General features: G+C 46.3%; 2 protein-coding genes across 7 annotated transcripts in view; one reads left to right on the top strand and one right to left on the bottom strand.

Annotated features, from left to right (window-relative positions):
- The window catches only part of TSC22D3 (TSC22 domain family member 3), a 55,800-nt gene extending 52,923 nt beyond the window's left edge, over window positions 1-2,877 (bottom strand). The window contains exons 1-2 of one of the 6 annotated variants that reach the window (XM_082717408.1): window positions 2,787-2,877; window positions 679-1,104 (exon numbers count right to left, since the gene is read on the bottom strand). In XM_082717408.1, the coding sequence (XP_082573534.1) occupies window positions 679-1,104; window positions 2,787-2,818 (458 nt within the window). In that variant the 5' untranslated portion in view covers window positions 2,819-2,877. Of the gene's footprint in view, window positions 1-678; window positions 1,105-1,351; window positions 1,564-1,716; window positions 2,057-2,107; window positions 2,303-2,786 lie in introns of those variants that run through there. The other 5 variants (XM_082717406.1, XM_082717410.1, XM_082717407.1 and 2 more) reach the window with 5 other exon arrangements.
- NCBP2L (nuclear cap binding protein subunit 2 like) lies at window positions 641-22,928 on the top strand. Its single transcript, XM_082717416.1, has 2 exons — window positions 641-749; window positions 22,205-22,928. The coding sequence occupies exon 2, from the start codon at window positions 22,235-22,237 to the stop codon at window positions 22,760-22,762; it is 528 nt and encodes a 175-aa protein (XP_082573542.1). The 5' UTR covers window positions 641-749; window positions 22,205-22,234; the 3' UTR covers window positions 22,763-22,928.
- The last annotated feature ends 1,709 nt before the right edge of the window (window positions 22,929-24,637 follow it).

Raw genomic sequence — 24,637 nt, 5'->3', positions numbered from 1 at the left:
GTTCATCCACCCACCCACCCATCACAGGATGCTCTCTCAGGGGCTGCTTTTAGCCGCCACTGGAAATTGAAGGCCGTGATCCACGGAGTCTCAAAAAATACCATCCAGAGTCTCAAAAAATTCTCACACATGTCTAATTTTTCTTATTCTTCACCCTCCCCCCATGCCAGCAGCAGCTTAATTTGTCCTGACATTTTGCTTGCCCTCGATGTCAGTCAGGGCCACTCTGTAATTTAAAAGCTCTTGCAATTGCAACCCCAGTTTGCATATTTAGAAATGGGCTTCTGAGAAAGGTGGAACTCGGATCCCAGGAGCATCCCGTGGCAGAATCCCCAAAACGGAAGCAGAAACGTGCGCATTTCAGGAGGGGGTGCCGCTGGCTACCCCCAAACCGAGCTAGGGCTCTGCCCACCTCCTGGACTCCAGCATTTCCCTAGGCAAGTCTCAAATTCCCTTCAAAATAAGGCTCCCACCTGCCGGGCCTCCCCTCTGCCCTGCTGGCCTCAGAGGAGCATAAGGGTCCGAGTCAGGTCTCGGCCACCGGGAGCCCCGCCTCCGCAGTGCTCCCTCAACCCCACCGCGTGAACAACTCGGTCACCCTTTCCGTCAGAGGTGAGGGTTCGGTAAAGGCCGGCGCCAGCCTGGACGGCGTGCCCACCCGTCTGCCCAGGCACCCACCTGTGGAAGAAGAGCAGGATGGAGAGCATGGTCTGGTCGATGTTGCGGTTGCAGATGCCCTCGTTGATCAGGTAGCAGGGGTCCCGCAGCACGGGCTCTAGCGAATCCTGCCGCATTATGCTGTTGAGCTTGTCGGTGTTGAGGTTCTCGAAGATTAGCTTCTCCTGCAGCTGCCGAAAGTTGCTCACGGTAGGGCTGCCCGGATTGTTGTTTTCTCCGCTGCTGTCGCGCTGGAGCCCGCTCCGGTGGGCCAGGTCCAGGCAGCAGTTGCAGCAGTCGAGACCGACAGGTGAACGGCAGTCGGTCTTGGGCTGGGCCATCTTCTCAGGCTCGGGGGCCGTTTGGCCCTCGAGGTCAGGGTCGGCTGGCAGGTGCGCGCCCGCCGGGCTAGCTTGAGGGGACTCCAGGGTGTCTGGAAAACACAAGCTGCGAGAGGAGTTGGAAATTAGCGCCTAAAGCCAGCCACCCTCGGCTCGGCCCCCTCCTGGCTGTGCTGCCCTGGGTGCGAATAGAAACAGCTGGACAAACAGCTCTGAGCGGATCCTTCGGGCTCACTTCCTCCTCTTCCTCCTCCCCCTCCTCTAGAGGCTGGGGCTGCCCCCCCCCGCCCAGGTGCCACACGCGGCTCTAGCGCAGTCCTAAGTTTCCCAAGTGTGAACGGGGCTCGGCGGACCTGTGGCAGCAGGAAGGGCGGGCAGCAGGGCAGAGGGAGAGCCAGGGCGCGCCCTCGTTCCCTCCCTCCTTTGCTCCCTCCCTCCCCGGCGCGCTGGCTCTCCCGCTCTCGGGCTCCCCTGGGTTGTGCCGGCTGTGCGGTGGCAGGAGCCGAGAGCGAGTGAGCGAGTGAGCGAGGGAGCCAGTGAGCGAGTGAGCGAGCTGCACGCCCAGGAGTCAGCACGGGGCTGTGACAGCATGTAAATTACCCCAGGGGGGCCGGCGGTGAGCGCTCCTCGCTGCTTCCCTGGCGGCCGCCTGGGTCCTGCCCCCCAAGCTCCCGCCCCCCTCCCCCCCTCCGCCGCCCGCACCCTCGTGCCCTCGCACCCACACGGCCGCTCGCACCCTGGCCCGCGCTCTCGGGAACCCGGCCCGGCTCTCCCCCAGTCCGCGCGCCTGGCGCTGCCGCCGCTCGGGCTCTCTGGCCGCTCAAGGCGCATCCACCGTCAGAAATCTACTCGCGGTCAGCCGCGCACGCCGCGCCAACCCGGTCTCGAGCTCCGCGGGAGGGCAGATGTTCGGCGTCCCGCCGAGGACGGGTCCCCCTGCAGGAGAGACGCCGCCCGCGCGAGCCCGTCTCGTCGCTGCCTTAACCCTCCGCCCCGCCACCAGCCTATTTGGGGGGTCTGCAGAGAGAGAACGGCTGCCCCCGCGGGGAGTCTGAGAGCGCCCGGCACGCTCTCGCGGTGCCCAGGGGAATGCCTTAAACGAAACTCACGGAAGCACGCTCAAACTCGCCTCGGTTTCTGGCCCCTTCTTCTCCTGATCTTCCCCTCTTTCCCCCACGCGCACTCTCCTCTCTTCCCTGAACCCCATCTGAGGCCATCAGTGCCCGGGCTTCAGGGAATGCCAGCTCCCCGGGTGGCTTCCCGCTGCCTTGCCCCTTCTCCCTTCCTGGGCTCGCGTCTCCGTTTGCCCTTCCGTCTCTCGGCACTTCTTCCCCACTCTTTCCCCTTTCTTTCATTTTCTTTCTTCCCCGTATTTCTTTCTTTACCCGTTTCCGCTCCTCTTCCTTTTCTTTCTTGCCCCCCTTCCTTCTTTCTTTTTTTTTTTTTTCCCTCCTCGGCATTTCCTCAGTTCTCCCCTCTTCTCCCCCATTCCCCATCTTCCCCCATTCCCCGTCTTCCCCATTACCGTCTTCTTCCCCACTCCCCGGCTTCTCCCCCATTCCCCGTCTTCTTCCCCATCCCCCTTCCCCATTCTCCGTCTTTTTCTTTCTGTCCCCTTCATTTCCCCCATTCGATTTCCCCCCGCGTGTCCCTCGCGTCAGCAACCCACGCTTTCTCCTCGGGTCTGCCCCTTTCTCCTCACTTAACTTATCTTCCCCTACTTTTCCAAGCTTGCTGCCCCGCCTTTTCTGATCCCCGTCTGCCACCTTAGTTGGTCTCTGTCCTCACCCTTTCGAGAGCTGTGGTGAGGAAATGCTCATAGGCACGGGGGTGGCGTGAAACTGCGAGCCGAGGAGTTCTTGGCTCCGAGCAGAGGGTGCTTCTGGGGCTGAGGAAAGGTGAAAGGTCAAATCCGTGGAGAGCGAGGCAGGCTGATTCCTTGGGTCACATACCCCTTGGGCTTTTTAAGACGTGGGGAAGGGCTGGGTGGGCAGGACAGGCTTTCAGGGTGGCCCAGGGCTTGGGGAATTGGACTACCCCGAAATGTGGAGGATTCAATAATTATTGGCTCCTGAAAAAAAAATTCCAGATATTCATGATGTTCAGTCTGCACATAAAACTCAGATGGATTTCAGTTTCAGTCAGCGCTCCCCACCCCCCGCCGACTCGCTCCCCCCCCCCCATAAGCTCGTGGCCCTAGCAATAGGGTAGCGTATACTGCCATCTTGTGTTTCAGACCTGGAACATTCCCTGCCTCGGTCACAGAGTTCAAACTCCCGGGAGACCACAGAGGTGCCGCCTAGTGGAATCCTCACTGCATTGGTTCCCAGAGCGGGAGGAAAACGGAGGCAGATTTTATGTAAAAAGGGGCCCCCATGACCGACCTGAACACCCGGACACCAGTCAGGGCTAGGGCCCCCTTCTTTCTGGTGGAGCTTCATTTGCCCGAGTCCCTGCAGATTGGGCTTTCCCTACATTTGAAATTCCCTCTGGGTGCCACAAGGAGCAGCCCTGTGACTAGGAGCAAAGGGCAGCCAAAGAACTCCCCGTTCCCAGGGCCCAGTGGGTCTTGTATGGGGGCCCCACAACTTGCGGAAATGGTGGGAGGGAGGGGTGGAGGGAGGGCAGTGCTCTCTCTGCCTTAGGGGCCAGAAAACCAGAAACAAGCTGTATCCCTAGCTCCCAACAAGATCCCAGGATCAGAGATGAAAGTGGCTTTTGGAGGTCACTGACCAGACCCGCAAGAACTGAGAGCATGGTCCCTATGCTCTCACAGCCTGCTGAGGATTCAGTTTGGTCTCCCAAAAGCCAGTCCTTTATGAAAATGATTATGAAACCAAAGCAATCCTTTAGATGCGTTAATTTCCCCCCCTTTTCTTCTTCTTCCCTTTTTTTTTTTTTAATGTTCTTGGGTAAAAGCCAGAGGAGGTAGTAGAATATGAAATTTCACAGGCATTGTGCAGACTTATAGCCTACTGAATTGTTTTTTAATTACAGTGTTTATGATTTTCCCTCTTGTTTATAATTATTTTATGTTAAACATTATAACAAAATATATTAGCTCCATAAATGTTTGCTTAAGTTGTGTTTTGAGAACTGCTGGGGCCTTTTGCTTCTCTGCTTGCCTGAGTCCTCTTATCTTTGTTCATAACCTTGGGACGAGGTCCTGGTAGAAGTATTTCCTTCTTGGCATTTGGCACCATTAAACTGAAGATTTTTTCCCCTTGACATTTCCCTTGTTGTAGTCCTTGCTCTCTAGCAGTGTTGTTAATAATTCAGTGCAGCTTTGCATACTATATCCAGGCTGATCAAGAGCAAATATAACTTAGATATAGAAAAATCTGGATAGTTCAGAGAGAGGGTCAGAAAGCTACCATGTGTTTGCATGCAAGTCCAGCTTATAGTGACGCATATCATACCTCCAGAGGAAGGCTGACTGGGCACCCCCCCCATTGGCTCCTGTCTGTGACACCTCCCTTTGCTCACAGACACCATGTTCGGTGGAGATATTCAGAGCAGCAAAATGCTCTTGCACGAACCCAGCAACCAGAGTGGGGGGGGCACTTCTACAGGGACCTGGTGGTAGATTTCTGGGTGGAGCAGAAAGGGAAGACAAGGGACATCACTTTCTCAGATGGGGTCATCTAAGGGTCACTTGCTCTGCACTTGACCCATGCCAGGTACAGTGTTAGTGGAGATTCCAAGGTAAATAAGACATAGCCCAGGCCCTCAAAGAACTCATGGCCTTGCTGGCAAAACATACATCAACAGACGAAACAGTACAATAATGATGGACGCCATAATGATGGACGCCTGGTGTGTGGTGGAAACAAGTGCCATGGGAGCCTGGAGAAGGTGTCAGTTCTGGAAGGAGGGAAGGACAATCCAGGTAGAGAGAGCAGAGAACAGAGGCAGGGGTACGGGGGCGGGGGCATCAGGTATGCTGGGAGGCGGTTCAGAGTCATTACAAAGCAAGTTGGTGTCCTAGGAGAACAAGATGAGAGATGGAATAGTAAGCAGCAAGGCTGGAAGAAGAGGAGGGACCAGGTCTTCGAGGGGCTTGTGGGAACGTGTGGGGGATCCTCTCACTTCACCAGTTTGTCTATGCATTTCACAACTCTTAAAAAAAAGGATAGGGGGCACGTGGGCAGCTCAGTCTGTTAAGGGTTAAGCATCTGATCCTTGGTTTCAGTTCAGGTCAAAATCTTAGGGTCATGAGAAGGAGCCCCTCCTGCTCTCCTGGGGTGGGTTCCATGCTCTGCAGAGTCCGCTGGAGATTCTTTCCCTCTCCTTACCCGCTCTGCTCCTCCTCTCCCTCGGCTGCTTCTCCTCCTCTGCTCCTCCCCTGTTTGCCTTCTCTCTCTCTCTCAGATAAATAAAATCTTTTTTAAAAAGGATACATATCATTTATTGAGCCCCTGCTATGTGCCAGACACTTTATTTTTTTATTTTTTAAAGCTTTTCCTATTTTTTTTTTAAAGATTGTTTATCAGAGAGAGAGCATGCACATGTAGGGGGAGGAGCAGGCGGAGGGAGAAGCAGGCTCACTGCTGAGCAAGGAGTCTGCCCCACGTGGGGCTCCTTCTCATGATCCCAAGATCATAATTTGAGCCGAAGGCAGAAGCTCAATGCACTGAATCACCCAGGCGTCCCAGGCTAGACATTTTACATATAATATCTCATTTAAGCCTCAAGACAGCCCTGTGAAGCAGGTACTAAATTCCGGTGATGAAATGGGCTTGGGGAAGTTAAAAAAACTTTCAGGTCACATATGTCATAAGCTAGGCATTTGAATTTGAACCCTCCACAGCTTTCTGACTTGGAAGCTTGTGCCTTTAATAATTAGGTGACTTTGTGGGGCGCCTGGGTGGCTCAGTGGGTTAAGCCTCTGCCTTTGACTCCGGTCACAGGTCACGATCCCAGCATCCTGGGATTGAGCCCCACATCGGGCTCCTTATTCGGCGGGGAGCCTGCTTCCCCCCCCCCCACTCTGCCTGCTGCTCTGCTTACTTGTGATCTCTCTCTGTGTGTGTCAAATAAATAAATAAAATCTTTATTAAAAAAACTTAAAAAATAATTAGGTGACTTTGTAATGATGGGTTTATCAAACATTTAGAAAATATAACAGTTGTTTTTAAGAAGATTGGACCAAAAAAAAACGAATTAGATACTGCCATCATTCTCATGTAAGAGACAGGGAAATTGAGCACAGAGAGATTATCCAGCATATCTAGGCATTTGCAGTCTAGCTAGGTTCAAGTGAAGGCACATAAACAGTGATTTTCAGGCAATCCTGTTTCCCTACCCTCAAAATTATTTTGTTCACCTTTCTTTGCTGGAGAAAGCAGATTATCCTTCCTGAAACTGTTGACAATTGTTCATTATAGATTTGTAGATTGTCGTAGGCAGCATGGGTTTAAAAACCTGAATCAGGGGTTCTTAAATGTATTTGTGCCAAGAAACCTTTTGATAGTACAGTGAAGCCTGTGGACCTCTTCTTAGAACAGTGTCTTTAGATATGTAAAATAGAATGTGTAGGATTACAAAGGAAATCAATTCCATCGTTATGCCATTATCCAGGGCACCTGGGTGGCTCAGTCGGTGAAGCATCTGCCAAAGGCTCAGGTCATGATCCCAGAGTTCTGGGATGGAGCCCCGTATCGCATCGGGCTCCCTACTCACGGGGGAGTCTGCTTCTCCCTTTACCCCTTACCCTGCTAGTGCTCCCTCGCTCTCTAATAAATAAATAAATAACAAACAAATAAATAAATAAATAAAATCTTACATTGTTATGCCGTTATCCGAAGATCAAAAATAGGAGGCTGTGATATAGTTACATAACATAAATGCTTGTTATTCATGTAGTAAATGCCAAGATCTAGACACAGCTATGATAACCATGGTAACTTCAAAGTAATGAGTGTAAAAAGTATTTAAGAATACTTGTAATAACAGTAACGTGACCTAAAACTGTGATTGCCACCAGCAACAAAGTCACAGGTGCTGGTAATACTACTGTGGTCTGTTCTCTGCATTTGTAACTGAAGGAAATCTGAATTTCAGTTAGAGGTTGCAGAAAATGGAGATGTAACGTTTTCCACTGAATTTTATTTATCCTCTGGATTTTTAAGAATCCTTGCTCTAGACCAACCACCTTATAATATTAAAACAATAGCTAACACGAATGAGCCTTGCCTACATGTGAGCTACTGTGCTGGGTCTTAACAGCCATTTGCCATTCATCCCTCATAGCAAGCCTATGAGGTAGCCTTGTTTTATAGCTCTGAGAGAAATGAAATTAATTTTCCAAGGTTACACAGCTGGCAAGTGGAAGAGAATGACAGAAATGTATTTTCTCACAGTTCCGGAAGCTAGAAGTGTGAGATCAAGGCATTGTGAGGCCTCTCTCCTTGCCTTGTACATGGCTGTCTTCTCCCTGTGTCTTTGCATGGTCTTTCCTCTGTGTATGTCTGTATCCAAATTTCCTTGTCTTATAAGGAAGCTGTCATCCTGGACTAGGGCTTACCTTAATGAACTAATTTTAGCTTAATTACCTCTTCAAAGACCCCCATCACCAAATATGGTCACATTCTGAATCACTGGGGGTTTAGGACTTCAACATGCGGGATTGGGAGAGGACACAGTATAGCCCATTACAGACCCCAACCACAAGAATCCAGATTCAGTAGGTCTGGACCAGGGATGTATGATTTTAAATGTCCCCAGATGTTTTATTTTGTTTTTTGCAGGGGTGGGGGTGCAGAGGGAGAAAGAATCTTAAGCAGGCTCCCTGCCCAGAACAGAGCCCGTGGCAGGGCTTGATCACACAACCCGGAGATCATGACCTGACCCAAAATCAAGAGTTTGATGGCTAACTGAGCCTCCCAGGCGCACCCACCCAGCCCAGGGTGATTTTTACAGGCAGCCAGGTTTAGGAGCTATTATGTTCCTAACCACAAACTTTCTTAGCACAAGGCTTGGGCCTGGTTGTTGTTCAATAAATATTTGTTGATTGACCAAGAGGAAATAAAATATGGAGATGAGCAAGTGGGGGCAATTTTAAAGTGTCCTTAAGGATCGTTAAGTAGAAGCTAGATAGATGTTTCAAATAGATACCTCTGTTTGCAGATAAGGAGCTGAACCCTATGAACTCAATGTCCATCCCTTCTTCTAGTTTTTTTTTTTTTTTTACACGAAAAGGATGAGGTGCAAATTTATATGCAAGTGTTAAGAGAACATGAACTGAGAACTGATGTGAATTGGATAGAGTTAACAAGAAAACAAAAGTAGGATCCTACATATGTCGGCCATTTGAGTCTTTGTGATTGCGTATTTCTATCTGGGGGCTTTGCCTATTGTGGATACATGCGTGTGCATGCATGTGGGGGATGTTAGAATACAGCTGTATATGAGTGAGAAGGATTTGGATAGAAGGATGTGTGAATGGGTACTTGGATTAGGTTTCCTTTTTAAAAAATTTTTAAAAGATTTTATTTATTTATTTGAGAAAGAGAGAGAGAGAACAGAGAGAGTGAGAGGGAACAGACTCTCCCGCTGAGGAGAAAGCCTGATGCAGGGTTGGATCCCAGGACCCTGGGATTATAACCTGAGCTGAAGGCAGATGCTTCACCAACTGAGCCACCCAGGAACCCCATTATATCAGGTTTCTTTTTTTTTTTAAATTTAATTGAATTTATTTTTTATCAACATATAACATATTATTTGTTTCACGGTATATCAGGTTTCTTAATCTCCCTTAAGGGTCACTTTACTCATCCACCATAGAGCTCAGCAAATGGTTACCATTTTAAGAACTTCAAAAAGTAGTGGTAGTAGTAGTAATAGTAGCAGCAGCAGCAGCAGTAGCAATATATAGCCCTGGTACCCAAGAATCTCTAGTTATTCTAAATATTCTTTAAATTCTGATTTATTTGACTATAGCTTGGTTTTCCATCCCTCTATTACAACTGGGATTTGCTCTATTCAGAATAGACACATTTTTGTCTTGCTGAAAATAAAGTATATCCCCCCTATGGAAGAATTCTAGCTAAACTGTTGATGGTGGTGACCTTGAAGGAGGGGGTGGGATTAGGTGTTGGGGGGGGGAAGAGTAAAGGAGAGGGACTTTCTAGTGTTATCATTTGCCAAAAAATTAGTACATTGTAGTTATATAGTTAATGTAATTAATAATTGAGTTATTAAAGTAATATAAGAGTATTTAGAAAACAGTATGGTATGGAGAAGCATCAAAATTCAGCCACGATTCTGCCAGCCGAGAACAACTTTTTTCTTAGCCTCCCTCTTTATAGAACCATTTCATGGAGGTCATATATTATTGCATCCTAATATCTGCAGTGTTTTCTTCTGGAGCTCAGAGAGAGGGGTTGGGGAGAGGAAGTGAGGGAGGCAGGGAGAGAGAGTAAGTAAGTTATGAGATAAAATGTGTGATAGATGGGGGTGCCTGGGTGGCTCAGTGGGTTAGGCCTCTGCCTTCGGCTCAGTTCATGATCTCAGGGTCCTGGGATAGAGCCCCGCATCGGGCTCTCTGCTCAACAGAGAGCTTGCTTCCTCATCTCTCTCTGCCTACCTGTGTTGTCTCTCTCTCTCTCCCTCTCTTTCTCTCTGTGTCAAATAAATAAATAAATAAATCTTAAAAAAAAGTGTAATAGATGGCAGCATAGGGTGGTGATGGAAGTAACACAGTGTGGGCACATGTAAGCCAGATTGGGAAGATCAAGGAAGGCTTCCTAGAAGAGGTGATGCCTGAATTGAGCCTTAAAAATGAATTGGGAAAGGGGAACCCTCTTACACTGTTGGTGGGAATACAAGTTGGTGCAGCCACTTTGGAGAACAGTGTGGAGATACCTCAAGAAATTAAAAATAGAGCTTCCCTGTGACTCTGCCATTGCACTACTGGGTATTTACCCCAAAGATACAGATGTAGTGAAAAGAAGGGCCATCTGTACCCCAATGTTTATAGCAGCAATGGCCACGTCGCCAAACTGTGGAAAGAACCAAGATGCCCTTCAACAGATGAATGGATAGGGAAGATGTGGTCCATATACACTATGGAGTATTATGTCTCCATCAGAAAGGATGAATATCCAACTTTTGTAGCAACATGGATGGGACTGGAAGAGATTATGCTGAGTGAAATAAGTCAAGCAGAGAGAGTCAATTATCATATGGTTTCACTTATTTGTGGAGCATAACAAATAGCATGGAGGACATGGGGAGATAGAGAGGAGAAGGGAGTTGGGGGAAATTGGAAGGGGAGGTGAACCATGAGAGACTATGGACTCTGAAAAACAATCTGAGGGTTTTGAAGGGGCGGGGGGGTGGGAGGTTGGGGGAGCCAGGTGGTGGGTATTGGAGAGGGCACGGATTGCATGGAGCACTGGGTGTGGTGCAAAAATAATTAATACTGTTACGCTGAAAAAATAAAAAATTTAAAAATTAAAAAAAATGAATTGGGAAGGCTGAGCCCATTTTCTAGTGCCTCGTAAGCACTCGCCTAATGTGATAGTGAATTTAAAATATTTAGTGCTTAGCACATAGTAAAAGCTCAATAAATAGTAGGTATCACTACCTGACCCTTTCAAACAAATTTGAGGAATAAATAATAAATGAATAAACAAACACAATAAAAATAAAAAAATAAATTATTTAAAAATAAATAATAAATAATAAATTCCTCCACTATGAGGAAGAAATGAGATAATGCACGTAGAGTACTAAAGATGGTGCCAGGCACCTAGTAAGTGCCCCATACATTGTGGGGTTGATAGTGTTGTTGGTCGTGGTTTTATTATTTGGGGGTTCTACTGGACTGAGACGGAATCTTCTGTCTCCTATCTTCTGTGTTGTCTGACTGTGCAGTTTGTCCTGTTAAATTGCTTTAGATATGATGTCTCCAAGCATGCTTATGTTTGGAGTGTTTCACTGGAAGCTTTTCCTCATAACAACCACCAGCTCGGGGCACCTGTGTGGCTCAGTCGGTTAAGCATCTGCCTTGGGCTCAGATCAAGATCTCTGAGTCCAGGGATTGAGCCCTGCGTCAGGCTCCCTGCTCAGCAGGGAGTCTGCTTCTCCCTCTCCCTTTGCCCACCCCCCACTTGTGATCTCTCTCTGTCTCAAATAAATAAATAAAATATTAAAAAAAAAAAAAAACACTGACCAGCCATGTGCTGTGCTCAGGTAGTCTCCAGAAGCATATAGAGTACAGCGGAGCTGATAGTAGAAAAAGTAATTGCCTCCTGGTTGCCTCAGAAAGTATTTTCTGTGTGGTAAAGAGATAGTCTCTGGTTTTCTGATCAGTACGGCCCCTGGATTGCTGAAGCCAGCTGATAGACATGAATCGAAAGCCTTCCCCATCTTTTTTGGGTATGCTCATTGTTCTGGATCAGAGAATAGAGTGTACGTAGGCCACAAATCTACACCACAGTCCAGCCCCATCTCCCCACAAAAGCCAAGAGCAACTCCTTTTTCTCCAGAAGCTGGGGCTGGCTTTTTCTCTGGTTTCCCTAGCAGGGCAACTCTTCCAGTTTTTGCAGAGCTTCATGAATATTCTAATGGGAATTTAACTGGTGGGTATCAGAGGTTGCTAGCTTGCTGCCCTGTTAACCCCAAGTGCCCCAGATATAATCAATCTTCTTCCTGAAGACTTCAGTTAGAAGGCACAAAAGTCCTTTGCTTTTTCTTTTAAAAAACGATTTATTTATTGGTTTATTTGAGAGAGGGAGAGAGAGAGAGAGAGCATGCGCCAGTGGGAGGGGGGTAGCAGAGGGAGAGTGAGGAGGAAGCAGGCTCCCTGCTGAGCTAGGAGCCCAAGTGGGGTCTAGATCTCATGGCCCTGAGATCATGACCTGAGCCAAAATCACGAGTCAGACACTTAACCGACTAAGCCACCCAGGCACCCCAAGTCCTTTGCCTTTTCCGGGTCCTTTATGAACTAGCTTTCCACCCCTTCAGCTTGGGGAGCCTGTTTTTAGCATCTCGTTTTACCCAATCCAGGACTCCTCTGCTTTTTGTAAGGAAAAGCTGTGTTATACTTTCCTAAAGCTTTCAATCTCCTCTGGCAAGAGGGAGGTTTAAGGATAGAGGGAAGATGAATGAACCTGGGGGATGCCTGTCAGGGTGTGGGGGTGAGGAGGGCTGGAGGGGCGGGAGGCTGCTGTCTTCCTCTCTGAGCTGAGAAGCCAGGTACATTGCAGAGAGCAGGGCACGAGGAGGGTAACTACCTTGCGGAGATAACTTGTAAGGCTTTGACGTCGTTTGTAGATCCCAAGCTACTGATTAGAGGCCCCTGACCTAATATAGTAGAAAAATGGTTTGTGGTGTTGGTGCTGGTTTTTAATATCCTTCCCGACATGTATCTCCCTTCCTGTATTAGCTTTCTGAATCCTGATACTGTGCACTCAGATTGATCTCTTGGCCCCACTTTCCACTCCTTGGCATTCTCCTTTACCTTCCAGTCACCTCTGGAATTCCGGACCTGCTTTATCCAGTCCTTTATCCCCACTCCATATGTTGACCTAAGGTAGCCTCTAACTTGTACAGAGACTGAGATCTCAAAGTTCATTCTGAAGTCAATTGTTTGCAAGGTGACAGGAATTCTCCCATAGAAGAAAATACCGTCAGGGCACTTGGGTGGCTCAGACAGTTGGGCTGCTGCCTTCAGCTCAGGTCCTGATCTCAGGGTCCTGGGATGCAGGCCCATGTAGGGCTCTCTGCCCGGTGGGGAGTCTCCTTCTCCCTCTCTCTCTGTGCTCCCCACCTCCCCACACAAATAGATACAATTTATTAAAAGAAAGAGAAGAAAATATTGTTATAAATGGTAGTTATATTTCCAGGCCAGCTCACCACTCTAAACACACACACACTTTAATGTACTAGAAGTGTGGGCCATTTGCAAGGAAAAGGTTGAAAATTTGGTCATTTAGCCAAAATAGGAAGACAGTCCAAGGGAGTAAGTCATGCTTTAGCCTGGGCCACTGGCTGGAACAGGAGACAAGGAAGTCGAGTTGGGTGAGGTAGAATGAGGCTTTCATGGAGGCTCCTCGGACATCCTCTGATGACTTTGCGAGGCTGCAGGCGGTCACAGCACTAGTTCTTTTTTTCTTTCTAATTTTCCTTCAAAACTGACAGCTTTCAGTAATTATGACTACCATATCCTGGGCTGTTCCTCTACATCGATTCACCTACCTGCTCCTCATTTCGGCCTCACAAAATCACTCGCAAGTAAACGCTGTAATGACCTTTATTCTATAGACCGGGAGACAGAGTTTCAGGAAAGTCAGTGAGCTTGACAAAGGTTCCTGGGTACGGTTAGAGAGCAGGTCAGGAGTTTCCCACTCCCCGGACCCAGGCTTTTACAGTCTGTACTCAGCCAGCCTTTTCTTTCCCTTATCGGGAGGTACATCACCAACAAGGAGGGCTATCAGCCAGGATTAGAGTTATCAGTGAGCTCACAAAGAATGGAGCAATCTAGAGAGATGAAGGGGAAGAGTTTTGCTAGGCACAAGAACCTAGTACAGAGTTTTGCTAGGCACAAGAACCTGGTACAGACAAATGCTTCTCAAACTGTTAACTATGCATACAAAATCATCCGAAGCCCCCCGAAGCTGATGTCTCTTCAGCAGGCCTGGGGAGGAAGCCCTGAGCCTCCTGCTTTCTTAACGGGCTCTCAGGTGATGCTGCTCCTGTGGGCCCCGGGCAGCACTGAGGAGCAGGGCCACAGGGTGCAATCGATAAACGAAACAATCAAGTGTCAATTAACACCCCATTCTTAATTTTATCAGGGTCAGCTTCAACACTGAACTTCGATTTATGATTCCCTTTTCTCCTATAGGCGGCCCCAGGCCATTGTCTCTGCTTTCGATCTGCCTGTTTCAGCATATGCTCAACTGTTTGTTTGTTTATATTTATATTTTTAAAAGATTGATATATTTTATTTGAGAGAGAGAGAGAGAGAGAACAGAAGGGAGGGGCAGAGAGAGAGGGAGAGAGAAACTTAGACTCTGTGCTGAGCTCAGAACCCAATGCAGGGCTCAATATCTCCACCCTTAGATCAGGACCTGAGCCAAACCAAGAATTGGTTGCTAAACTGACCACACCACGCAGGGGCCTCTCAACTGCTCTTTGAGAAACAGGTGTTAAAGACATATGAGCATTTTCTGCCACTCTGAGTTCTAAGCAGCCTTAATCAGGCTCCTGACACAAGTGTCTCCTGGCACAAGCTAGATCACAGGCCATGGGGGTTCCAGGCTTTAGCAACTGCTCCCAGCTCTCTAACACCAGGAACAGTTGTATAAAGGTAAAGCATGTAACACTGACGTCCCAGCTCTTTCGAATTTCCTTTCTCAGAGCTGCTGTCTTCATCTGCAGCAGGAAACAGCCTGGCTTATTTCTTTGGCATAGTTGAAATGATACCAAGCATTGGTTTAAGGCAGCTATTGGAAAGGCTGTTCACGGGGTCCTCCTGCCAATTCCAGAAGGCCAGTAAAATTTGTTTCCTGGAAGGTTGTTTGCTTTACCTTGCCGCCTCCTCTCCTCTCTCCTCTCCCCAACCCTACTCCTCCGAGGATTTTGATCGTGATCATTTTGAGCCATTCTTCAAGTTTTTCTTCTATTTTTAGAATCTCTGACTCATTCTTCCCCAATAGCAAAAGTCAGGGAGGGCCTTCTATTCTAGCCAAGCTCTACTTTCTAAAGTAGGAAATAGTCTCTCACAGTGTCTACAAATCAACTTGATGGTCTGTGGCGCACAATGACTGGATTGCTTTTCCATCTTCTCTTTCTCTCTAACTGTGGCCTTTCTAACTCCTGTTGCAAGTAGGTGTTCGTCCAGCCTCCCCTCAAATACACTGGATAAGTTCACATCTCTTGATTGGATAAATGAAAAACTGTACTGAAAAGGACTTGCCATCTTCCCTTGTGACTCCTTGTCCATTAATCTTACTTTTACTACATGGAGCAGAAAGAATCCCTTGAATTTTTCGTGAGGGCTCTTGTATCTTCTTTAACCGTCTCTTTGTGAGACTAAACGCGCCCAGTTCTCAATCAGTCTGCAGTATTTTGTTTTGTTTTCTTTCTTTCTTAAGATTTTATTTATTTATTTAAGTGAGAGAGAGTGAGAGTGGGAGAGCACAAGCAGGGGGAGCAACAGAGGGGGAGGGAGAACCAGGTTCCTTGCTGAGCAGGGAGCCTGATGCAGGGCTCGATCTCAGGACCCTAGGATCATGACCTGAGCTGCAGGCAGACACTTAACCAACTGAGCCACCCAGGTCCCTCAGTATTTTTTAAGGATTTATTTATTTATTTTTGAGAGAGAGTACGGCATGAGGGTGGGGGTTGAGGGGGAGGGGAGAGGGAGAGAGAATCTCAAGCAGACCCCTTGCTGAGCATGGAGCCTGACATGGGCCTTGACCTCCTGACTGTGAGATTATGACCTGAGATGAAACCAAGAGTCACTTAACCAACTGAGTCACCCAGGTGCCCTCAATCTACAGTGGTTTCTTTCTTTTTCTTTTTTTTTTTAAGATTTTTATTTATTTATTTGAGAGAGAGCATGAGAGGCGAGAAGGTCATAGGGAGAAGCAGACTCCCCATGGAGCTGGGACTCCGGGACCATGACCTGAGCCAAAGGCAGTTGCTTAACCAACTGAGCCACCCAGGCGCCCCTACAGTGGTTTCTTGACCCTCATCTTAAAATCAGGCACCTGGAAATGGACATACCGTTTCCTGTGTGGTTTGACCCGTGCTGAGCGCATTAGGACCCTTCCTTCCTATGATCTTCTAATATGATTTTATGATTCTGTTGACTTAAAAAAAAAGGAAGTCCTCTCTTCAGGTGTATTGAGCACCTACTTTGGGTCAGATACAGTACCTAAGATCTACTAAGCAACCTCTCCAAAGGTTTGGTGGTTGAGGGTCTCTGTTCTCTCTGACCCCATGGGGCCAGGAGATGCTATAGCTACCCTCTTCCCATACTTCCTGTTATCTACTGCCCTCCAGGTCTTTCACTTAGTGAGGACCTCAGCACCTCAGTTATGGTCTCCCCAACTCTGGCTACCATCCTGAGTGATTTTGATGACCCATCCACAAGCTTAATCCTTTCAGTCCTCTTCATGTCCAGCCCACATTACCAACCTATTCCCATCATCTACTTTGTTTTCAACAGATAACCTGATCGCGTATTTTGTTATGCAAATCAAGGCCATCAGATGCTCACTTTCATTTTCCTGCCCTTACCCCACCCTGCCACAGAGCTGCGGCCCTACAGGTCCTAATCTCCATTTTCTTTTCTTTCTTTCTTTCTTTTTTTTTTTTTTTAAAGATTTTACTTATTTATTTGACAGAGAGAGATCACAAGGAGGCAGAGAGGCAGACAGAGAGAGAGAGAGGAGGAAGCAGGCTCCCCGCTGAGCAGAGAGCCGGATGTGGGGCTCGATCCCAGGACCCTGCGATCATGACCTGAGCTGAAGGCAGAGGCTTTAACCCCCTGAGCCACCCAGGCGCCCCTCCTTTTTCTTTTCTTTCCCTCCCTTCCTTCTATTCTTTCTTTCTTTCTTCTTACAGGAATAGACATAGCTTGTCCAGTTCAAGGCTAATGCATCTGTTTATGCCTCAGAGTCCATTCTCTCCTGCCTCTTGGGAACTTTTCTCCATTGTTATCCCCCTTCTCATTTGTATCCTCAACCACTCTTTCTCTTTTTTATTGGATGTTTCCAGTGAGCATTTAGATCTGCTCCACTTTCTCCCACTAAACAAACAAACAAAAACTCTTCTTCGACTGGTCCCAGCTGGCGCTCACCCTGTTTCTTGCCTTCCATCATCAAGGAAGCTTTTCAAAAGTGAACAGTCTACACTTGCTGCCTCCATTTCCTCACCTCCCATTCAAAGCTCAGCCCTGCCCTTTCCACCACCCATTCTGGCTTTTCTGACCCCAGAACACCACTGTTAACTGCTCTTGTTAAGGAAACCAATGACATCCTGATTGCTGAACCCAATGAACAATCTGAAGTCTTGATTTTCCTGGAACTCTCTCTGCCGCAGATAACGTAAACGATTGCCCTCACTCCACTTCTGCCTTCATGCCTCTCTTGAAAGTGCCTACTCCTTGGCTTTGGTCAGGCTCTTCCTCTCATGATTCTTCTCATTCCTCTTGGTTACTCCTTCCTGTGCCCCTTTGCGGACTCTTCCTCTGCCACCCTTTCAGTGCTGGTCTTTGCCAGCATTTTTCTCATTCTATACCTTTCCCCTTGATCATTGTATCCATCCCCATGGTTTTATCTACCTACCATGCTGATGACTCCCTGCACCATGGTTATAGACTCAACCCTCTCTTGTGAGCTCCAAACCTGACTACTCAATTGTGACTAAACATGTGGGACATGGTATGTCCCATGGGTACCTCAAAACCAAGCTCCCTGTGTCACAAATTCATCTTCCTTACTCAAATCTGCCCCCTATCCTCTCTCTACCCCACTACCTCTATTTTGGTGATCCACACCTCTGTCCACACAGTTGTCCAGGCCTGAATCTCAAGAGTCATCCAAGACTCTTCATTCAAGCAGTTGCCAAGACTTGTTAAGTCTATCTTATTTTTTAAAAAAGATTTTAAAAATTTATTTATTTGAGAGAGAGAGAATGCATGAGAGGGGAGTGGTCAGAGGGAGAAACAGATTCCCTGCTGAGCAGGGAGCCTGATGTGGGACTCTATCCTCGAACTCTAGGATCATGACCCAAGCCGAAGGCAGTTGCTTAACCAGCTGTGCTACTCAGGCGCCCATTAAGTCTATCTTCTAAGTCTCTGGTATGTCTTGTCTTGTCTTTCTTTTTTAAAGATTATTTATTTATTTATTTATTTGAGAGAGAGAGAGTGCACAAGAAGGAACATGAGCAGGGTGGAGAAGGAGAAGCAAACCCCCCACTGAGCAGGGAGCCCAACATGGGGCTCGATCCCAGGACCCTGGGATGGTGACCTGAGCCCAAAGGCAGACACTTCACCAACTGAGCCACCCAGGAATCCCTGGTATTTCATTTCTTTATGTTACTACAGCATGCTAATCCAGACTCTCCATCTTCTTTCTTTCTTTTTTTTAAAGATTTTATTTATTTATTTGATGGAGAGAGATCACAAGTAGACGGAGAGGCTGGCAGAGAGAGAGAGAGAGGGAGGGAAGCAGGCTCCCCGCTGAGCAGAGAGCCCGATGTGGTACTTGATCCCAGGACCCCGAGATCATGACCCGAGATGAAGGTAGCAGCTTAACCCACTGAGCCACCCAGGCACCCCTTCCATCTTCTTTCTTTAAACTATTTAAATAGTTTCTCAACTAGTCTCCTGACTCTTAGCCTACTCCCCTTTAATCTGTTCTCTACACTGGGGCTAGAATTAGTTTTCTGAATTTCAAATCACATCGCATCACTCCTCTCTCCTTCAAGCCTTACATGACTCCCCACTGTTTCCTGGTAGAGTCCAAGCTTCTCTTCATCCCTTACAAGGACTTTCACAACCTGGCCCTGCCTACCCTCCAAATCTTATCTCCTTATGACCTATAATGTTTTCCTTATCCTTGTGCCCAAGGAACAGCAAACCAAGCAGCCCATGCTGCCTCCACGCCTTTGGACACACTGTTCTCTTGGCCTAGAATGACCCCTTGTCCTCCAGCCAAACTCTTATTCAACTTCCAAAATTGAGTTTGGAGCAGGTCAGGAGAGTTACACCAGATACTAGTAACAATAATTTGCCTCTACAGAGAACTGGGGGCTGGGGCAGAGGTGGGAGGCAAGCTTGCCACTTGCCTTTCGCATCCTTTGGTACATTTTGTACTTTGTACCAGACATCTGAATTGGTTTTTTGAAATATAAGTACAATGTGGTCATTAAAAAAAGAAGACTTAGAGATCATGTCTTCTAGAAAGTTATTCCCCCCCCCCATTCTTTCCCTCTAGTCCACCCCCTTCTTTGTGCTACCTCTGGGCCTAGTATGTGCTCCTATAAGCAAAATAATCACATTTGTTGTTATTTCTCTTTTAAGCTGTCTAGCTCCCCAAACTGTGAGCTTCTTGAGGGCAGAAGCATATCTTATCTTTTGTTTTCCCCAGGATCTGGCACAGTACTCCAGGAATGTTTATCCAATGAAGAAATGGGTGAAAAAAATGCAGTATGGGATGCCCCAATGATAAAACAGGGCTCCCAAGCCTGTGCTCTTTGCTGTGTGTCAAATCTAAAAGTCATAATTGGCATTTATTAAGTATTAGCCATCACCTTGTCAGTTTGGATTTAACATAATCCAAGGCTGCCCAGATCCGTTCAAAGTACCTTGAGTCACTGGAAGAGTTGACAGGTATTTATATGTCTTATTCTGAGTCACTGAATCACAGAATGGAATAATGTGTCTAATACCTGCCATTGATTGAACACCTACACCATGTTAAGCATTGTGCTAGGTGCTTTTTTTTTTTTTTTTTGCACATGACACTGTCACAGCATTTGCTGCAAGGCAGATGTTTTGATCCCCAGTTTACAGATGTGGAAATTGAAACCAGTATGGTTAAGCACTTTGCCCAGGGTTACGTTTCTAGTAAGTGGTAAAGCTGAGATTTGAACTGAGGTCTTTTGACTTCGAAATTCATGCTTGATTCATATGCCACACTGACAGAAAGAGGCCCTCTCCATTGCTTTGAGTGTTCTGCAACGGATTCTCCAAGGCTGGCTTGAAATCCCCTGTGCCTGGTGCTCCCTGCTCCCCAAGGCAGCCATTCCATCTTAGGCAGTTCTGACCATTTTGAAAGCTCTTATTTGCAGAAAGCCAAAATTATAAATGGGCTGAACAAGACACAGCCAAGAATAGAGCCTTTTGGCTCACTGCTAGAACTTCCCTTCTGGTCTGACACCAAACCATTCCATATTCAACTAGTTGCAGACTTGAGTTCTCAACAAACAGCTGGAGAGTCCAGCCTATACGTTGCCATCTCGTCTACAAGAAAATTATAGGAAACTTTGTCCAATGCCTGGATGAAATGAAATCCACTCTAGCTATCACATTCTCCGATCTACCAATCTAGTAACCAGATTTAAAAAAAAAAAAAAAAGGAAATGAAGTCGGGGAGGGATATTTGTTTTTTAGCGGGGCAATTTGTCAATGACTCAGAGTAATGAGTTTCTAGCGGCACACTTTCAGCCATCATCGTCAGGCTGCCAGGAAGATGGTTTTGGGGCAGTGGGCTTTCTACTGCTCTTCAAATGACATCTAAATAGGCAGCCCCCCCTCCATTTTCATTGCTTTGAATTGCGCAGCTCTGTTGTTTGCACCTGGTTTTATTTAGGCTTCTATTTCAGTTTTCTATTTTATTTTTCTTTGACTGTGCTCTGTCCTTGCACATGTTTTCTGTGAGTGGTTCATTCCTGACATTTCTACATCTTCCTTCCAAACACATATGTGTGTGCATGTGCACGCGCACACACACACACACACACACACACACACACCCTCCTTGTCTGTTGAGAGTCAGTGCATTGCAGCCTCTCCTTCTGGAAGCCTTCTCTGATGCCCCCACACTGGGTAACTGCTTCTCCTCCTCCTGTGTGATGTAGTGGAAAGTGACCACAGTGCCCATCACAGAGTAGATCCCCAGGAAATGTTCATTGCCTTTTTCCCTTTCCCCCTTGTATAGCTCTATACCAGTGTCGATCATGCCATATTGTATTTTCTTGTTTACTTGTCTGGCTTCATCGCTCAATTCTGAACTCATGCACGCATTCATTTGACAGATATTTATTGCATGTCTCCTGTGTCTGTGAAGATCATTGTTCATGCTTAGTGCCGGGGATACAAATAATTTCTGAACATTGTACTTTTGCCATGTCTTTTTCGTTCTTGGGTTTGTAGCACCTTGCATAGTGCCTGGCAAGAAAAGAGTGTTCATGAAGTATTTAGGAGAAAGCATTTCCTCAGCAGGGTTCCTCCAAGTGTGGTCCTTATGCCACTTGCTTCTGGATCATGGAGGGGAAAGGGGTGCAGGTTAGTTGTTGAACACCATTTCCTGGATCTTGCCCTAGATCTACTGAGTCAGAATCTCTGAAGGGCAGGCTGCAAAAATTTGCATTTCTATCCAGTTCTGCAGGTATTTCTTGCACACTAAAACTTGGGAACTGGGGCGCCTGGGTGGCTCAGTGGGTTAAGCCTCTGCCTTCGGCTCAGGTCATGATCTCAGGGTCCTGGGATCGAGTCTCGCATCGGGATCTCTGCTCAGCAGGGAGCCTGCTTCCCTCTTTCTCTCTCTCTCTGCCTGCCTCTTCATCTGCTTGTGATATCTCTCTGTCAAATAAATAAATAAAATCTTTAAAAAAAAAAACAAAACAAAACTTGGGAACTGTTGCTAAATGGGGGTGTGTGTGGAACTAATGCCTGTTTTTGAAAAGTATAGCTAAAATTGATTGGATTATTTTTAATGTCTCTGACAGCAGCAGGAAAATTTAGTCAAGGGGGAAAGGGCATTAGTTAAAATTCTCTGGGAAAACTTTTTAAATAGATGGAATATTCGAGTAATCACATATAGAGTCTTCTAAGTCTAAGATGAAAAGTGGATTTATTGCTAGTAAAATCTTATCTTAATTTAGGTCAAATTTATGATGCCAGAAAGTTTTTGTTTTTATAGAGCTACATGTATACTTATAGCGTATATATAGGGACGTTTTGTCCAACCTAACAGTATACAATATATTGATTTCCATATTACAGACTTGAATCATGGATTTGTTATTTTAAGCCATGAAGGGTTAACTGTATTTGTGTTTTGACCCTGATTATAGATATCTGATTTATTAGATGCTTAATCCTCGATCAGGAATGATGGTAGTACTCATTCTCCATGAAAATTTGATCCATTTTACTGTTTTATGCCATATTTTCCAAGAGCATTCTGTCATTAAATGTGCTCTTTGGTAATAGATTAGGTATGTAAAAGCTGAGTCAAACAAAGACAGCATAGTTTCCCTTGCAAGAAGACTCTTGAAGCTGCATTTTATGACCATGTTCCTGGGGCCTAGAAGTTTCCATTTTGGGTTTGCCTTGATGTGATCCTCATAGTCAAGAGCTGAGGTGTCTATGCATCAGGGCACAAACTTCTTAAATATACACAGCTTTGTGTTTCTGCTTCCTTCCCTGTAACTTTATTATTATTATTTTAAATTTAATTTAGGGTTTTGTTGGCGGTGTCACTGCTGCTAAGATGGATCGCCAGCAGTTGCCCTCACGGCGTCCGCTGGGCACCGTGTCCAACGATCTGAGAATTCTGCAAGGCAATTCCTCCCTGGAGCTGAGCGAGTACGGGGACCAGCAGCGCGGTGGTGATAATGATGAACAGGAGAAACTACTGAAGGAGAGCTCCACTCTCTACGTGGAGAATCTTTCCTTTCAAACCACCGAAGAGCAAATATATGAGCTCTTTAGTAGATGTGGTGATGTCAAGCATGTATTTATGGGCCTGGATAAAATTAAGAAAAAGGCTTGTGGCTTCTGTTTTGTAGAATACTATAACAGACTTGATGCCGAAAATGCCATGTGCTTCCTAAATGGGACCTGCCTAGATGATCATATTATCCACACAGATTGGGATCTGGGCTTTAGAGAGGGCAGGCAGTATGGCCGCCGCCGACCTGGGGGCCAGGTAAGAGATGACTTGCCTGAAGATTTTGATGTTGGTAGGGGTGGCTCTGGAAAACAGGCCCAGGGCTGTGATAGAAGAGGAATCCATTAGCGAAAAACCTGCAGCTCTGGCCCCTGGAAAAGTCTATTAAGGAACAATACCAGGTCAGCAAATAATCCATTTTGTAACAAGTTGAAATTACTTTATGTGCTGAGCAGACACCCTTTGGTTGTACTTTTCCTCTCTGAAATGTTATTAAATGGCATAAACAAAAACATCATTTTGCTCTTGTCTTAATTTTGAAGCGGGTTGTCGGATTTCCAGTTTGACTGCCTGGTGGTCAAAAGTGACGTTAGGAATAAATTAGGTATAAATTAGGTATCTGAGTCAACCAAAGCACAACTACCATTTCAGGAAGATTTTATGGTCATGTTTCCAGGGCCTGAAATGATTTTTTAAAGAGCTTAAATAAAATAAAGTCAAATCAATGGAAATTTAGAAGAATTATCAAAGGAATAAAGGCACATTATTTTAGCATAAAAAACATTAAAAATCTGGGAAAGTTTATAATGAAACAAAAATTCTCTTGCCACACCAATTCCTACCCCAGGCCTACTCCCTTGGCAATAACTTTTAATTTTTTAAAGACTTTATTTTTATTTTTATATTTTTAATATTTCATTCACTTGGCACAGAGAGAGTACACAAGCAGGGGAAGTGGCAGAGGGAGAAGGAGAAACAGGCTCCCCACTGAGCAGGGAGCCCCAAATGGGGCTCCATCCCAGAACCCTGGGATCATGACCTGAGCCAAAGGCAGATACTTAACCCACTGAGCCACCCAGGAGCCCCTTAAAATTTTATTTTTAAGTCATCTCTACATGCAATGTGGGACTCGAACTCACAACCACGAGATCAAGAGTCGCATGTTGTTCTGACTGAACCAGCCAGGAGCTCCTTAATTTTTTGGCAATTATATTTTGGGGGAGGAACGGTTTCTTTCCTGGTAGTTTCCTTCATATTTCTAACTAACATGACTGCATATACTTTTTATTTTCATTTTAAACATCATCAAACTGACTTCCTGCTTTTGGATTTAGTTCACTTAACACCCACGTTTTCACTTCTCTCCATCCTCTCAATATAGTAAATAGCACTTTATTTACTTTTTCTATTGTTACCTAAATTAGTAACAAACAATCCAGAAAACTTTTAGTTGCTTACAATCAGTATAGTCTGATCCTCACACCACATTTCCATTGCCAATTGCCTGGGGGGGGGGTTCCTGCTCCACACCTCAGTGATCATCCTCTTTCTAGGGCCCAGAAGGTATATTGTCCCTGTCATTAGTGTAAATCAGTTATGGCAGTTAACCTCTCTCTTGCTGGCGATTGGTTTAGGAATCCAAACTTAAGGGGATCGGAGACTGACAAACCCTGTGATGATAGTTATTAGTAAGTTCAGGGGCAGACCAATGGGGACCCCAGCAAGACTGAATTTTTAGTTTATGTCTTTTCCTAGTGGTTGTGAATAAGATGTATATAATGATTGCTACAAGAAGCCTTCCATACCATCACAGGTGAAACCAGCCCGACGATGAATCGGACACTTTAAATGCTGAAAGGAGGGGGCAAAAACTAAGGCCTTCTTGAAATTACACAGCTGCTGAAATCCGCTAACCTTGCCACACAATGTTTCAGTGTCCTATTGTGTGAGATAAGACATTATTTTATTGTGTAAGCCAGCTTGTTAACATGTACCCGAAAGCACTCTGATATCAAATAATTTCTCTTTCTTTCTTTCTTTTTTTTTTTTTTTTTTTAGAGTGAGGGAGAGTGAGAGTGCACACACAAGTGCACCTGTGCAGTGGAAGCTTAGGGAGTCAGAGAGAGAGTGTATGTTAAGCAGGTTTCACTCTGGGCACTGAGAGCGGATGCGTGACTCAGTCTCACGACCCCAAGATCATGACCTAGGCGGAAATCAAGAGTC

Source organism: Mustela nivalis, assembly GCF_964662115.1.
Source record: "Mustela nivalis genome assembly, chromosome: X".
NCBI classification, from domain to species: Eukaryota; Metazoa; Chordata; class Mammalia; order Carnivora; family Mustelidae; genus Mustela; species Mustela nivalis.
Note: the sequence above shows the minus strand (reverse complement) of the source record. Positions and strands in the feature narration are given on the sequence as shown.